This window comes from Myxocyprinus asiaticus, chromosome 24 (assembly GCF_019703515.2).
Source record: "Myxocyprinus asiaticus isolate MX2 ecotype Aquarium Trade chromosome 24, UBuf_Myxa_2, whole genome shotgun sequence".
In the NCBI taxonomy this organism is placed as follows: domain Eukaryota; kingdom Metazoa; phylum Chordata; class Actinopteri; order Cypriniformes; family Catostomidae; genus Myxocyprinus; species Myxocyprinus asiaticus.
Genome location: NC_059367.1, coordinates 37,107,569 through 37,121,818, shown reverse-complemented (window position 1 = coordinate 37,121,818; position 14,250 = coordinate 37,107,569). Strand labels below are relative to the sequence as shown.

General features: G+C 35.9%; 1 protein-coding gene across 3 annotated transcripts in view; it reads right to left on the bottom strand.

The window, feature by feature from the left end:
• Positions 1–4,270: 4,270 nt before the first annotated feature.
• cabin1 (calcineurin binding protein 1) overlaps positions 4,271–14,250 on the bottom strand; it is a 134,826-nt gene continuing 124,846 nt past the window's right edge. For all 3 annotated transcript variants that reach the window (XM_051654169.1, XM_051654171.1, XM_051654170.1), the window contains 3 exons: positions 11,760–11,903; positions 7,366–7,553; positions 4,271–7,151 (listed from right to left, as the gene is read on the bottom strand). In XM_051654169.1, coding sequence (XP_051510129.1) covers positions 7,008–7,151; positions 7,366–7,553; positions 11,760–11,903 — 476 coding nt within the window. In that variant the 3' untranslated portion in view covers positions 4,271–7,007. The remainder of the gene's footprint in view (positions 7,152–7,365; positions 7,554–11,759; positions 11,904–14,250) is intronic.

Below are 14,250 nucleotides of genomic sequence, written 5' to 3'. Positions count from 1 at the left end.
TCCTCATGAACTTAGTATTTCCAGTAGCAGCTAATGTCAAAATGTGGAGAGATTGTATAAAAAGAGCCCTATATGTAAGTGTGTATGAACAAAATCATTTGGAGTAACTAGAAATTGGTATTTCCCAAAAAAGGCATGGCAAAGTAGTCAAAATGAGAGTAGGCAAACTTCTAAAGGCTCTGATACACTCACAGCGAATTTCTTCTTCGTTCTTCGCTAAGAACTCGAAACAATCGAGCAATGGTATGCCGTTTGCAAACTTTCAGACAGCACCCATGCTGTGAAAGTGAATGGTGACTAGGCTGTGAAGATTTTTAAGACATAATTTTCAGTCTGTTCCTCAAACAAAGTGAACATATTGCTTTAGAGGACTTTGAAAAAAAGTGTGCACATTCATAGTGCAAGTCGTATGGACCGCTTTTTTGATGGTATGCTATTTTTGTCCTGGTCCCCATCTACTTTTATTATATGTAAGAGAACAGCTCTGACAATCTGCTAAACAATTTGCTTTTGTGTTCCACAGAAGAAAGAAAGTCCAGATTGGAATGACATGATAGTGAGTAAATGATGAAAGATTATTGGGTGAACTACCCATTTAAGCTCAGATTACTCAAAGAGGGACTATCCTTGTCATGTAAAGCAAGTCACTTTGGATAAAAGCATCAGCCAAATTACTAATTAATAGGGCTATCGATTTAACAGGTTAATTTAGTGCGACTAATTACATAAAAAATAGCGTGTTCTAAAAATTGACACAATTATGCTCCCTGATCCTTAAATAAATTCAGTAATAAAAGTATCTATTTTCCTACTATCAGAGCAATTCAAGCTTTTGTTTTTACGAGCTGGATATAGCAGGGGGCAGTCAGCGCGCCTCAGATAACTTCATAAGCAGCGCTGCCACAAAATGAGAGCCCATATTTTAGAGCACTGTTTCTCAACCTTTTACCTACTGCGACCTACTTTTTTTGAATGCCAATCATCCATGACCCACCAACTGGGGGGGTGTTTGGTGTAATAAATTAATAGGGACTAAATCTAGTTATGTTTATATACTTATAATATACAGTAGCAACCTAATATCTATAGCCCTATATTTGTAGCTTTGGTGCTGCTGGCTGAAGTTTTAGTACAATGTGTCAAGCCAATGAATATCAAGGTTAAATTAATGATCTTGAACGATTTAGTGGTGATGCCATCAGACCAGCTTAAATACGGGACAAATCGCATCCCGCATTGATTCGATATGGAACGCATCATGTTCAGAATAACACGGTAATGCATGGAGCTAGCGTATGCAACGCTACAAAAAGAGACCTTGTCAAAAAAGAACGATTCGTAGCATTGATGGATTATTGTGATTGGACAGCTAATAATTAACGTCTTTTTTCTAACGTCTATTAACACTTATCGACAATAGAGGTTGCCCAAACATTGCAAATGTACAGTTCTGTCCTTCTAACTGGTCATTTGTACTCATGACAGAAAAGATCTTGCGACCCAGCAGACAATGATCCACGATCCACTTTTGGGTCGCGACACAGTAACCAGTTAACGCCGAGAACGGAGCAACCCTTTTTTTTTTTTTTTTTTTAGAGCTCCTTGGGTCAAACAAAATGCGTCCTTGACAGATGGACGAAGCACAACAGAATGCAGATGTGTCAAGACATGATTTTAAAAGTTTCAAATACTTTCAGATCATCAGTTTTACTTAGGAATTAAGCTAGACAAATGTACAAAGAGGTACAAAAGCTTTTTCACTGTTCTAACAATTAATAATTTCCATTGAACATTGGATCTGTTGAACACATAACAGGCCAAAATGTTAAAGAAAGCCACAGTGATTAAAAAATAAATAAATAATAAAAAAAAAAACCTAAATATAATAAAATGATGACTGATATGAAATTTTTTTATTTTGTAATTCTAAAACATTTTTGCACTTCTGTTTTTGCAGTTTAAAACAGATTTTTAAGGTTCAGTAATCACACAAAACCACATTGCAATTTTAATTCGGTCAATTATGCAGCATTAATGGATATCATACAGCTGTCTCAGAAGTCTGCAGGTTTCAAAGCGTTTTGGATGGTTTCCCTCATCATGTAACCTGTAAGTGCCACTTTCACAACTGTCACGTCCATTTATGCTGTTTTTTCCACATTAACGTGAGAACGAGAAAGTATAAAAATGAAATATTATGTGTTCTTCAACATATTGTGGTTATTATTATTTATGGAGTTTTTAAAAAGTGTGTTACTAAGTAATTATAAATAAACCATTTGTTTGTGTGTGTGTGTGTGTTTTTTTAATCTGCATTTTCATGCTTATTACCGATATGCTGATGGTTTTAATTTGGTCAATAATTGGCCAATAAATATCGGCAGCCGATATATCGGTGCATCCCTACTTTTTTTTTTTTTTACTTGACAGCAATATAAAGACAGCATTTATGAAACTGAAAACCAGTGAGATGCTCTGAAGAGTCCATATGATGCACATGTACATACACCAACAATTAAAAACAGCGGAGATAGAACTCAAGAACGCTTCCTGTATAAAGGACAGATTGACAAACTCAATCACAAACTGGACTGTCTGAAGGCTTATGGGAATAAAACACACAATATTGACTTATAAAGCCACTTTTTGTATTGTCTAATCAGTGCTTTACTCTTCTGACACAGTAATGCAATATTTTTCCATCTGAATATTTGAAATATTATTTTTATTATAGGTCCTCTACGTTATATTTATGTACTGTTTATATTAAATTACCTTTATTTGGAAGCATTTCTTAGCAAATATTGTTATAAAGTATGCAATACATTTTAATTGATTGACAGAACTATCCCTTTTACCTTTTCAACTCTTTAATTTTTAGCCTGTAATTTCTCACACTCAAATTTAAAAGCTCACCATTCACAAATACTGTGGACTAATTGACAAAAATCGGATTTTTCAGAACCAGTTATTCTTAAATAATATTGTATATTTTTCAGTATGCAACATTCAGTAAAAATACATAAAATAAATAAATAAATAAAAAAAACGTATTTTTTCCCCCTAACTTTGTAAGCATGTTATTTTGGTTCTGTTCACTCCATCTCCCTCCAAAAAGTCTTATTTTATTCCACTAGATGGCAAGAATTCTTCCTCAATCACCTTCCATCACAAAATGCAGATCTGAAATGTAGGTGGCGCTTTAACGCATTTTAGCCCTCACAGATGTGCTTGTCCATAGACATTCAGTCTAATTTTCAGTTCATGCACCACCCCCAATGTTTCATCGAACATATCAGCCTCTGAGTGGACTAGAAGCTCAATATAGGTGTCATTGAGTTCTTCCCCATTGTGATGATATAAAACATTTTATCATCGATAGCCGATAACATGTATATAAATGGCTCGATTTAAAAAGAAAAAAAAAGAAAAAAAATATATTAGCTGTTTGGGACTTACAGCAGCAGTGATCGGCACATAAAAGAGATGTTTGTATTTGATGTCTTATAGGAATCTTATTTCACTTTGTGATTCTTTTGAAAATCTTTCAAACTGTGGTATTAGGGCAACAAAATAAACTGTACAGTTGCATTTCTGAGAAAGAGAGCTTTTATGATATATGATTTGTCTATTTAAGTGCTATTTGAAAGACTTTTATACTCATACTAATATTTCTACCGTATAACCACTAGGTGAGGCTTATTTGAGACGTGGATGTTTTAAGGCCTTATTTTGTTATTTTAAGTAACAAATGCAGAAGTGATGGTTATCTATGCAAAGTTCAGATTATAAGCTTTCAAATGATATCACGTATGGCTGACTTATGTATCCGGGGACTTGAGGGTTTAAAGAGTAAACTTTAGAGTAAAAAGAGTAGACTGCTGGCGGGGCCGCAGAGCTGAAGAGGTTAACCTCTCTCACAAACAAACACCACCAAACAGTAGTTCAGGTAAAAAGGTCATTAAGTGTATTTTTGGTTTTTTGATATCATCAATGCAGCAAGTCAGAAATTCAGATTTATGAACCTTCTCAGAGAAAAAGCCTGAGCACAGTAATACCCCAATCTCCACTTCCTCCATCATGTTACATTCATAACATAAGCATAGAGATAGCATACAAAAAACACCAACAGACAAAACATTATTTTAGAAAGAGAAAAAATAGAAACATCTCTTTATCTGTGTACAAGTAGTTTGGTCAGCCATGCTCATTGCATCTAAACATGTAATCCCTTCAAAGTCTTTTCTTATATAAAAAAAAAAAAAAAAAAAAAAAAAAAAAAAAACATTCTGCTCTCAAAAAATACTGGTAGCTATTTATCCATCTACAAGTAGAAAACTATCAGTAAAAAAAAACATTCACCTAACTACATTTTCTTTAAATTAGAAATGGGAATGATTAACATCCTCCAAAAGCAGATCTGTGGGGGAACCAGCACCACCCACGAGTGACGTCACCATACATACAAATGTTCTTTATTCTGTTCATTTATCTAAAATATTCTCCAATATCTGATCAGACAAGCTCTAAATGGGTGAATCGTACAATGAAATGTCAGCATCACATTTCACCAAAACAAACAAACAAACAAGCAAACAATAAAGAACTTAGAAATTGTATGTGGCTTAAAGAAAATGCCTATTTTTAGGACTATTACGATTTTCTGCGTTGTGACATATTCACGACAAATAAGCACATTTCCCGCCTAATTTCTCATTATTTTACTGCAGAAAATAACTTGTTCTTGCGATACAATTTGTTGATCAGCACAACAAATACTACCATGATGTATAATTACAATTGTACACTACAATTTAAGATAATAATAAATTCATAGTTTTTTTTTTACGCTCCAGTAACAGTAATAAGACATTTTGCATTAAAGGAATATTCTGGGTTCAAAACAAGTTAAGCTGAATCGATTATGCATTTGTGGCATAATGTTGATTATCACAAACATTTATTTTGACTCCCTCCTTTTCTTTAAAAAAAAAAAAAAAAAGCACAAATCTGGGTTTCAGTGAGGCACTTACAATGGAAGTGAATGTGACGTTTTAATGTAAACAGACCCTAAAACCCTAAAATGACTGTAATAATGACAATTTAAACAACTTTACAGCTCAAATAATACACAAGTTTTAACAGAAGAATTCATTTGTGCTTTTATAAAATTATAAGCTTCACATTTCTGACTTTAAATCCTCCAAAAATTGGCCCCATTCACTTCCATTGTAAGTGCCTCACTGTGACCTTGATTTTTGCTTGTTTTTAAAGAAAAGGACGGACGAGTTGAAATAATTTTTTGTGGTAACCAATATTATGCCACAAATGCTGTCAACTGAGCTTAACTTGAATTGAACCCAGAATATTCCTTTAAGATAAGAGAAATGTTTGCTTAGATATCATGAAAAAGTCCTAAGATAAACATTTCAAAAAAATTATTTAGGAATTTATTTTTCTTTTGAGTTTAGACTGAAATATGACCTGGACATTTCTTGATGATATTTATGTTATTCACCCTAATGGTCTAAATTTAAAGCCGTGTTACTCCAAATGAAAACTAATGGGTAAAGAAAGATATACAGTATCTATATATTGCCTGGGCATTTTTTTTATGTTTAACCATTTTTAGATTATATTAAAAAGTCAGAAGACAGATCAGCACCATTGTCTGGGCTTTTCATCCTATGGAAAAAGACGATAAGAAACTTTTGTTTCAGTACATAGCTGCTGTGACACACAGTATGACTATTGTTTGGAAATGTTGACATAAATTCATGGTGCAAGTCAACTCTTCTGTACTTGCTTGAGTCACATTCATATTTGAAGTGTGATATGAAAAAGAGTCACATATTGTCAGTGCTGGTGACAGGGCTCGAATGCTTCAGTCCTTTAGATGCTGTTCTTCACTATCCCCGAATGGAAACATAGCAAAACTACAAATGAAAACATGAAATCAGGTTGCATAAGACTTTAACAGTCATACAATAGACAACTCCTTTCAACGGTTGTACAGAAACTCTTTGCGGTTTAAAGAGATCGTTCACCTAAAAAGAAACTATCATTTACTCACCCTCATGCTGTTCCAAACCCATCAGGTGAATATGGAATGATATGAAGGTGAGTAAAGGATGAAGAATTTAAATTATTGGGTGAACTATCCATTTAGACTAAGAGTGCTAAAGTCAGGTCTTTGATGTTTTTACAAACAACAGATTACCTATTTGATAATGCATTAATAGTAAATAAAATAAATAGAAATTTTGAAAAACTTGTGGTGATGTGAAGAATCAAACTTAAATTTATAGAACTCCACTTTCAGACAGTCAGACAACTAAAGCATGGACGACCAACCAAACGGCAATGCTCCATGCATGTTATATGTGGAGGAATCACTGCTATGGAAATAGAAATAAACCTCATGCAAATGTACACATATGCAGAAAGAAAAAACAAAAAAAAACAATAAATGTCCACACAGTGGTAAAAAAAAAAAAAAGATCATGTTTGCATGCCGACATCCCTGTGTGGAATATTCCATGTTTGGTTGCAATGTCACTGAAACTTGGTAGAGACATTTTTTTATTTTACACAGCTGCAAAATTGACTTCTTGTTAAATCTGTAAACAACACTGTGACGTTCTGTGAATTTAATGCCCAAAAAACTCTGCATCACAATCTGTCCATCAGTAGAGAATTTTGAATTCTTGTCATGTTCACAACCGCTGGAGTAAAAATGGCACCTTGCAGGATCGTACACAACGAAAAACAACAGAACAACATAGAAACTCGGTCCATGCTTAGCAGCAGGGGAGCAAAAACGGCAAGAACAGGACAAGTGCCAGGGTAAGAAAAAAAGCCCTTTTGCTGAAAAACATGCATACAGCGGAGAAAACGTGCTATAGAAAACCATCAGTGATTAGCTGCAGCTACACGATTAGAAAAGGAGATTTTGCTTCAGAGTTCAGCTTGGGTTGGTTCAGAGGTCTGCAGCAAAAGTTTAGAGTTCAAATGTCCATGTAGTCATCCTCCTCATCTGATTCACTTTCCAGAGAGGATTCCTGGCTGGATGTCTCTTGTACCTCTAAAGCCGGTTGAGCGAGAGTGTCTATCTTCACGTTAGCTGCAGACTGAGAGGACAGGATCACATTCTGAAGAGAGAAACGGACAGAGAGACACTGATTTTAGGAGGGTTCCAACCCCTTTTGAACAATGAATTTCTATGATTATTCTGTGACCTTTTCAGTTATTACTGGATAAGGATTTTGAAAAATCATGCAAATTCAGACTGATTCATTCTGACCAATCTGTGAATCGACTATAGTGAACAAATGTCAGGATCTGTGATTTAAAAAAAATACCCACCTTGAGTTTCTGTTTGGTCTCCTCAGAGATGCTGCCTTTCGGGGAGAGCAGGGTGGGCGTAGGTGGTGTGACCGTGATCTCCGGGGGGAATTTAGTGACAGTGGAGGGGATGACCAGTTTGGGCATGTTGGGTGGAATTCGGGATCGAATACGGTTGGCATCCCCCTGCTTTGACTGGCCTACACTTTCTGGAGAAACCAGTGAAATAAAGACAGAGAATGAGTATGCGTGAAACAATTCATTCCAAGAAATCACTGCATGACATTCTCCATCTTTATGGAACAAAATTAATATTTTGATAAATTGATTTTTTTTGTTTGTTTGTTTTTTTGTTTTTGTTTCATTATTAGTATTTAGTACATATAGTATACACAACCAGTGAAAAATGTGGACACACTTGACTGATTTTGTTTTTCATAACCATTTGATCTAATGAAGATCAGTCCATAACAGTGCTTGCAATTACTTTTGCTAATTACTTGTAACAATTTATTTTAAGGGTCCACAATAATGCACTGTAGTTAAGCATGAATAAGACAGTAATTAATGCATAACTAAATGTAGATTAAGGCTGTCTTAGCCCTAATTTACAACTTATTAAATGTCTTTTGTACATTTATTTTGTATTTAGCCAGTAATTACGGCTAATTATTATTGGCTTTACAAGGCTGTTACTAATAAATTACTAAAATCTTCTATTAAAGACGACTGTACCCCCTGTTCTAAAGGTAAAATTTTACCTATTCAAGTTATTGGTTTGTTTTGCACTTGTGGTATTTTAAGTGTACTGAACTATATAAAGACAGTAATTATGACTAATTAATAGGGATGTCATAAAATATCGATATATCGGTTATTGTTCGGCACGTTATTTTATCGATATATTTTTGAGGCATCGATATATTAAAATTATATGACATTTAAAATGGAAGCCCAATTGGCATGCTTTCCAAGTCACTCAGCTGGCCTCAGCTGTTTACCAGTCTGGAGTAATAGCTTTGGCAGACCACAAGGCTGCGTTCCATTCAACTAGGAAATTGTATTGGAATGCCACTTCAAGTCAGAATGATTTTTTTTTCTCTCCCCTTTTAATCCCCAATTTGGAATGCCCATTTCCCAATGTGCTCTAGGTCCTCGTGGTGGCGTAGTGACTCGCCTCAATCTGAGTGGCGGAGGACGAATCTCGGTTGCCTCAGTGTCTGAGACCGTCAATCCACGCATCTTATCACGTGGCTTGTTGAGTGCGTTACCGTGTGGAGGCTTCATGCTATTCTCCGTGGCATCCATGTACAACTCACCACGCGCCCCACCGAGAGCGAGATCCACATTATAGTGACCACGAGGAGGTTACCCCATGTGACTCTACCCTCCCTAGCAACCAGGCCAATTTGGTTGCTTAGGAGACCTGGCTGGATTCACTCGGCACTCCCTGTATTTGAACTTGCGACTCCAGGTGTGGTAGTCAGCATCTTTACTTGCTGAGCTACCCAGGCCCCCTTGAAGTCGGAATTCTAACTGGGAAACTCGTGTGGAAATTTTCAACTACGATTTCGCCGAGATGCAGGTGCGTGACATCAAACAAACATGGTGGCCCTCAGGGAGATATACAAAGTAAGTGATAAACATTCACTTTTATTAAGTAATATCGATAAATGAGTCAAAGTTCCTACATTACATGATATTAAAGTTTGTTTAACAAACGCCTGCAGAAACAGGTGTATAAAACATGGTATATTATACTCTCTTTTGATAACGTACACCTGCAGCACAAATGCTAGTGTTGCAGCATTGTTTATCAGTTGGGTTGTTTAATAAAAACAAAGGACTTAAATAATTATCTGTTTCTTACCCACACCTATCATATTGCTTCTGAAGACATGAACTAAACCACTGGAGTCTTACATGGACTTTTATGCTGCCTTTATGTGCTTTTTGGACCATAAAAGTTCTGGCCACCATTCACTTGCATTTTATGCACCTACCGAACTGAGATATTCTTCTTAAAATCTTTGTGTTCAGCAGAAGAAAGAAAGTCACACACATCTGGGATGGCATGGGGGTGAGTAAATGATTAGAGAAAAATTTTTTGGGTGAACTGTCCCTTTAAAGTATTTACTATTTTTGTATTTAAATAACGTATTATTACAGCTGTCAATCTATTAAATTACATATTTTTAATCAATTACATGAGATGCTGACTAATTAATCAAATGAATCACATCAATATTTGCTGAGAAAGGTCCTGAAATAAAAGTCATTTAATATATAATAATGTAAATAGTGTATATAATAAATATAATAATTCAGATAATTAAAAGACATTGTGTCGAGTAACATTAGTATTAGACAATATAAAAAGTGGCTTTGGAAGTATATATTAAATATATTGTTTGTTTTTATTTCCATATCATTCACCTAGTTTCCATCCACTTTTCACACCGTTTTGTTATCGACAAAGCGAAAATTTTTCATAATTTGCCGCCTTCTGCCCGTTTCCATTCAAATGGCCTTTAATCAATAAAAATGGTGCGCGTGATGACGTCATGCTTAAAAGAACACTTTGTCGCATAACTTTTGGTTTATCGCAAAAGAAATAAGCTGTTTCCATACAGAAATGTGTGTTTATCGCTAATTGTGTACCTTTCGCCTACCAGATGCCCCTAATTTTTTTCCTCCGGAATCTTTGTAAAATGGGGAGAGTATTGAGACTATTGAAATTAGCCAGCTTACTGTCATTTTAATTTCACAAATAAATGCAATCAGAAGATTAGGAATTGCAATCAAAAGGGAACAGCTGCCCTTCTGATAGGACTGTAATATTGGTCCTGATGTTGCGCTTATCGAAGGTTGCCACCAGTTCCGACACGAAAGCAAATATTCATGGCCCTGTTCAAGCTGGCAACCTGCACCAAGTAGTGGTGGAATCTTTCAGTCTTAGTATAAGGAGCATCCATCCATGTGTATATGCTGTGTGCACAGCTGTTAAAGAAATACTGATGCGGTGTAATATCAGGGTTTACATACATGATACATTCCTGATATTGAAAAGCCTATTTTGAACAATCATCTAAAGCACTGCCATCACAACTGCATTATGTCCCGCATATTTGTCCAGCAACTTTTAACGACCAACTGAACTTGATTGTCATCTAAAATTAATTTTAGCATCATAATGCAATTTACATTTTCTGAAGAAGCTCAGCAAATGTGATCCGAGGTAAAGAGGTTTAGATTTAAAATATTTAAACATTTTAAAATGTTCAAAAGCTCGTTTTCTGACAGTGAACTCAGCATTGGAAAAATAGTTCTGATAGTTTATAGTCTTGATAAAGTCTAGAACATTCTGATAATGTAATTCAGCCGACTTTTTCATCTACAGAACAGGGTTAGGCTAACTTAAGTTTGTGTAAAGAAAAGGCAATTATATAGGCCTAACAATATTATTTTTTCATTTAGTAATTAACTTTTTTTAATTTAATGCTTTATTCATTTGGTAATTTATTATACCTGCCAGAATTTATATTTATATATAAATGCTGGCAGAGAATTTTGCCAGCATTTTTTTTCCAAATGTAAACTAAATAATTTAATAGAATTGCACACTGATGCTTTTCTCCTAGTATTGTGTATTTATTTTTAATATAAAACTTCTTCGTGAACAGAAATGATGTGTTTTTGTATTATGGGCTAATTCCATGACTGGCGTCTATTACTTTGAATGGTGTGGAAAAGCAACTTAAATAAACGATGACTACCGTGATTAATCGCAAAGAGTGGCCATTCATTTGTTCTCCGTGCACTTGTCGATGACAGGTGCATGATACGAGATATTTGTGTTGGCACTCCTGGAAGTGTCCTGACGCAGATGTGTTTGCAGCATCGGATCTGTGCAGGTATGCCATTAAGACCAATCCATAACAGTGCGAGTAATGCTTCACGTACAATTAATTGTCTTTCAAGGATGTATACCTTGTCATCATGATTAACACAGGCTAACGATTGGGGTAAATTCTGTCATGTGACACTAAATTTTTCCTTTAATGGCAATTTTCTCGACAAAAAGTGTTTCCAAACCGGTTTTTGTGACATTTGAAGTATCAACATAGAGTTTATGCACTAAAGTTAAACGGAAAAATATTATGTCCACACTTGTGCGATAATTTGCGTTTCCATCAGCTATATCGGTAAACTTTTTGATGCGCTACACTTTTTGTCTCAAAAAAAAAACCTTGGATGGAAACGTAGTTATTGAATATATTTATACACCCTCTTAAGCAACTTCAAAGTAGTTTGTAACTTTTTGGTAGTAGCTTATAGTGTATTTAACTACTTTATCTTATCTTGACTGTAGCTTAACCCACCAACCCAAACCCAGGCAGACAGACAAATGTTACCTGTGCTGGTGTGTGTTGAGCATGTGGGGAACTCCTGTGTGCTGTGAATGTGAGAGACTGTGGCCATGTTCATCTGCTGACACAAGTGGGACTCCTGCTGGAGGTACAGCAGACCCTCAGGAGCAGCAGACTCCTCTCTGTCCTCTATAGACACAAACACACCACAGATATGTCACCACTAAAAAGCTTTCAAATCTAATTGGATGAGCTGAATTCAAAGCTGTATTGTATCTGAGATGCACTGTTGCCAAGGAAGGAGGTTACGAAGGTTGTAAAAATGACAATATTATTTCATGGGGCTACTTAACGCTAACTGTAACTTTCACAACAGTAATCAATAAAAGAAACAGATGCAGCATACACTGGCAGCCAAAAGTTTGGAATAATGTACAGGTTTTGCTGTTTCGCAAGGAAATTGGTACTTTAATTCACTAAAGTGGCATTCAACTGATCACAAAGTATAGTCAGGATATTACTGATGTAAAAAACAGCACCATCACTATTTGAAAAAAGTCATTTTTGATCAAATCTAGACAGGCCCCATTTCCAGCAGCCATCACTCCAACACCTTATCCTTGAGTAATCATGCTAAATTGATCATTTGGTTCTAGAAAATCACTTGTCATTATATCAAACACAGTTGAAAGCTATTTGGTTCGTTAAATGAAGCTTAACATTGTCTTTGTGTTTGTTTTTGAGTTGCCACAGTATGCAATAGACTGGCATGTCTTAAGGTCAATATTAGGTCAAAAATGGCAAAAAAGAAACAGCTTTCTCTAGAAACTCATCAGTCAATCATTGTATTAAGGAATGAAGACTATACAATGCTTAAAATTGCCAAAAAACTGAAGATTTCATACAAAGGTGTACACTACAGTCTTCAAAGACAAAGGACAGCTGGCTCTAACAAGGACAGAAAGAGATGCGGAAGGCCAGATGTACAACTAAACAAGAGGATAAGTACATCAGAGTCTCTAGTTTGAGAAATAGACACCTCACATGTCCTCAGCTGACAGCGTCATTGAATTCTACCCACTCAACACCAGTTTCATGTACAACAGTAAAGAGAAGACTCAGGGGTGCAGGCCTTATGGGAAGAATTGCAAAGAAAAAGCCACTTTTGAAACAGAAAAACAAAAAGAAAATGTTAGAGTGGGCAAAGAAACACAGACATTGGACAACAGATAGTTGGAAAAGAGTGTTATGAATCTTAACCCCATTGAGCTTTTGTGGGATCAGCTAGACCAGGGGTTGGCAGCATTGGCACACGGAGGGGTAATCACTGGCATGCCAGCAATGGCAAGAGAGGAATAGACTATTTTATTTATATAAATTCTACACCTGCATTCCAGTCTACATCTTGATGTAATCCTTCCTCATGATCACGCAGTGTTTTCATGAGCTGAATGGGAGGCTAAACAAAAAATTAAAATGTGATGAGACTGCAGTATACCCAACAGACTCATGCAGCACATGCAAAGCCATTCGTGCATCACGAGCAGGTAGCGCTTCACTTTCTGTCAATTGCTTCGGTCAGACTGTGCGGATGACAGCCAACATTCCATGTTTCATTTGTTTCTTTTTGCTTTCAGAACAACACATCATGTAATAAGGAAAACACAACTATTAATCCTTGAGATTTCCAACCCAGCATACAGGTTCACCCTCCTTAAACCATGGTCACACTCAAAATTACATTAAACGATTAAAAGAGAAAACATAAACCCACATGGTGGGGTTCAAAAATCTGAGTCTATTCAAAATATGAAGTAAACCTGGAAATAAGTTTTAGGATTTTGCGATTAACTGAAAAGGGCTAAATAGTTGATCGGCTTGTGATGCACAGCCATTGACCAGAAAAATAAAAAATGGCACTCCATGTCAAAAATGTTGCTGACCCCCGAGCTAGACTGTAAGGTGCGTGAGAAGTGCCCGACAAGACAGCCACATCTATGGCAAGTGCTACAGGAAGCGTGGGGTGAAATGTGACCCGAGTATCTGGACAAACTGACAGCTAGAATGCCAAGGATCTGCAAAGCTGTCATTGCTGTACGTGGAGGATTTTTTGATGAGAACTCTTTGAAGTAGTTTAAGTACATTTTTTTTTCTAATTGTAATTTTTCATGTTATTTATGTCCTGACTATACATTGTGATCAGTTGAATGTCACTTTGATGAATAAAAATATCAATTTCTTTCCATAAGAGCAAAATCTGTATGTTATTCTAAACTTTTGGCCACCAGTGTGTGTGTGTGTGTATGTTTGTGGTCAGCGTGCATGTTTACCATTAATGCTGTTTGACATAACGGCCCAGATTTCATATGGGAGAAAATGTGATTGAATTTCACTGAATGAGCACAAACCAACACAAATCTGATTATGTTTAAGTGCATGCACTTTCATTTGGCTGTTAAAAGACACACACACACACACACACACACACAGGGCTGTATGTGTATACTCTCATGCTTAACACAATCGTGTACTCAGG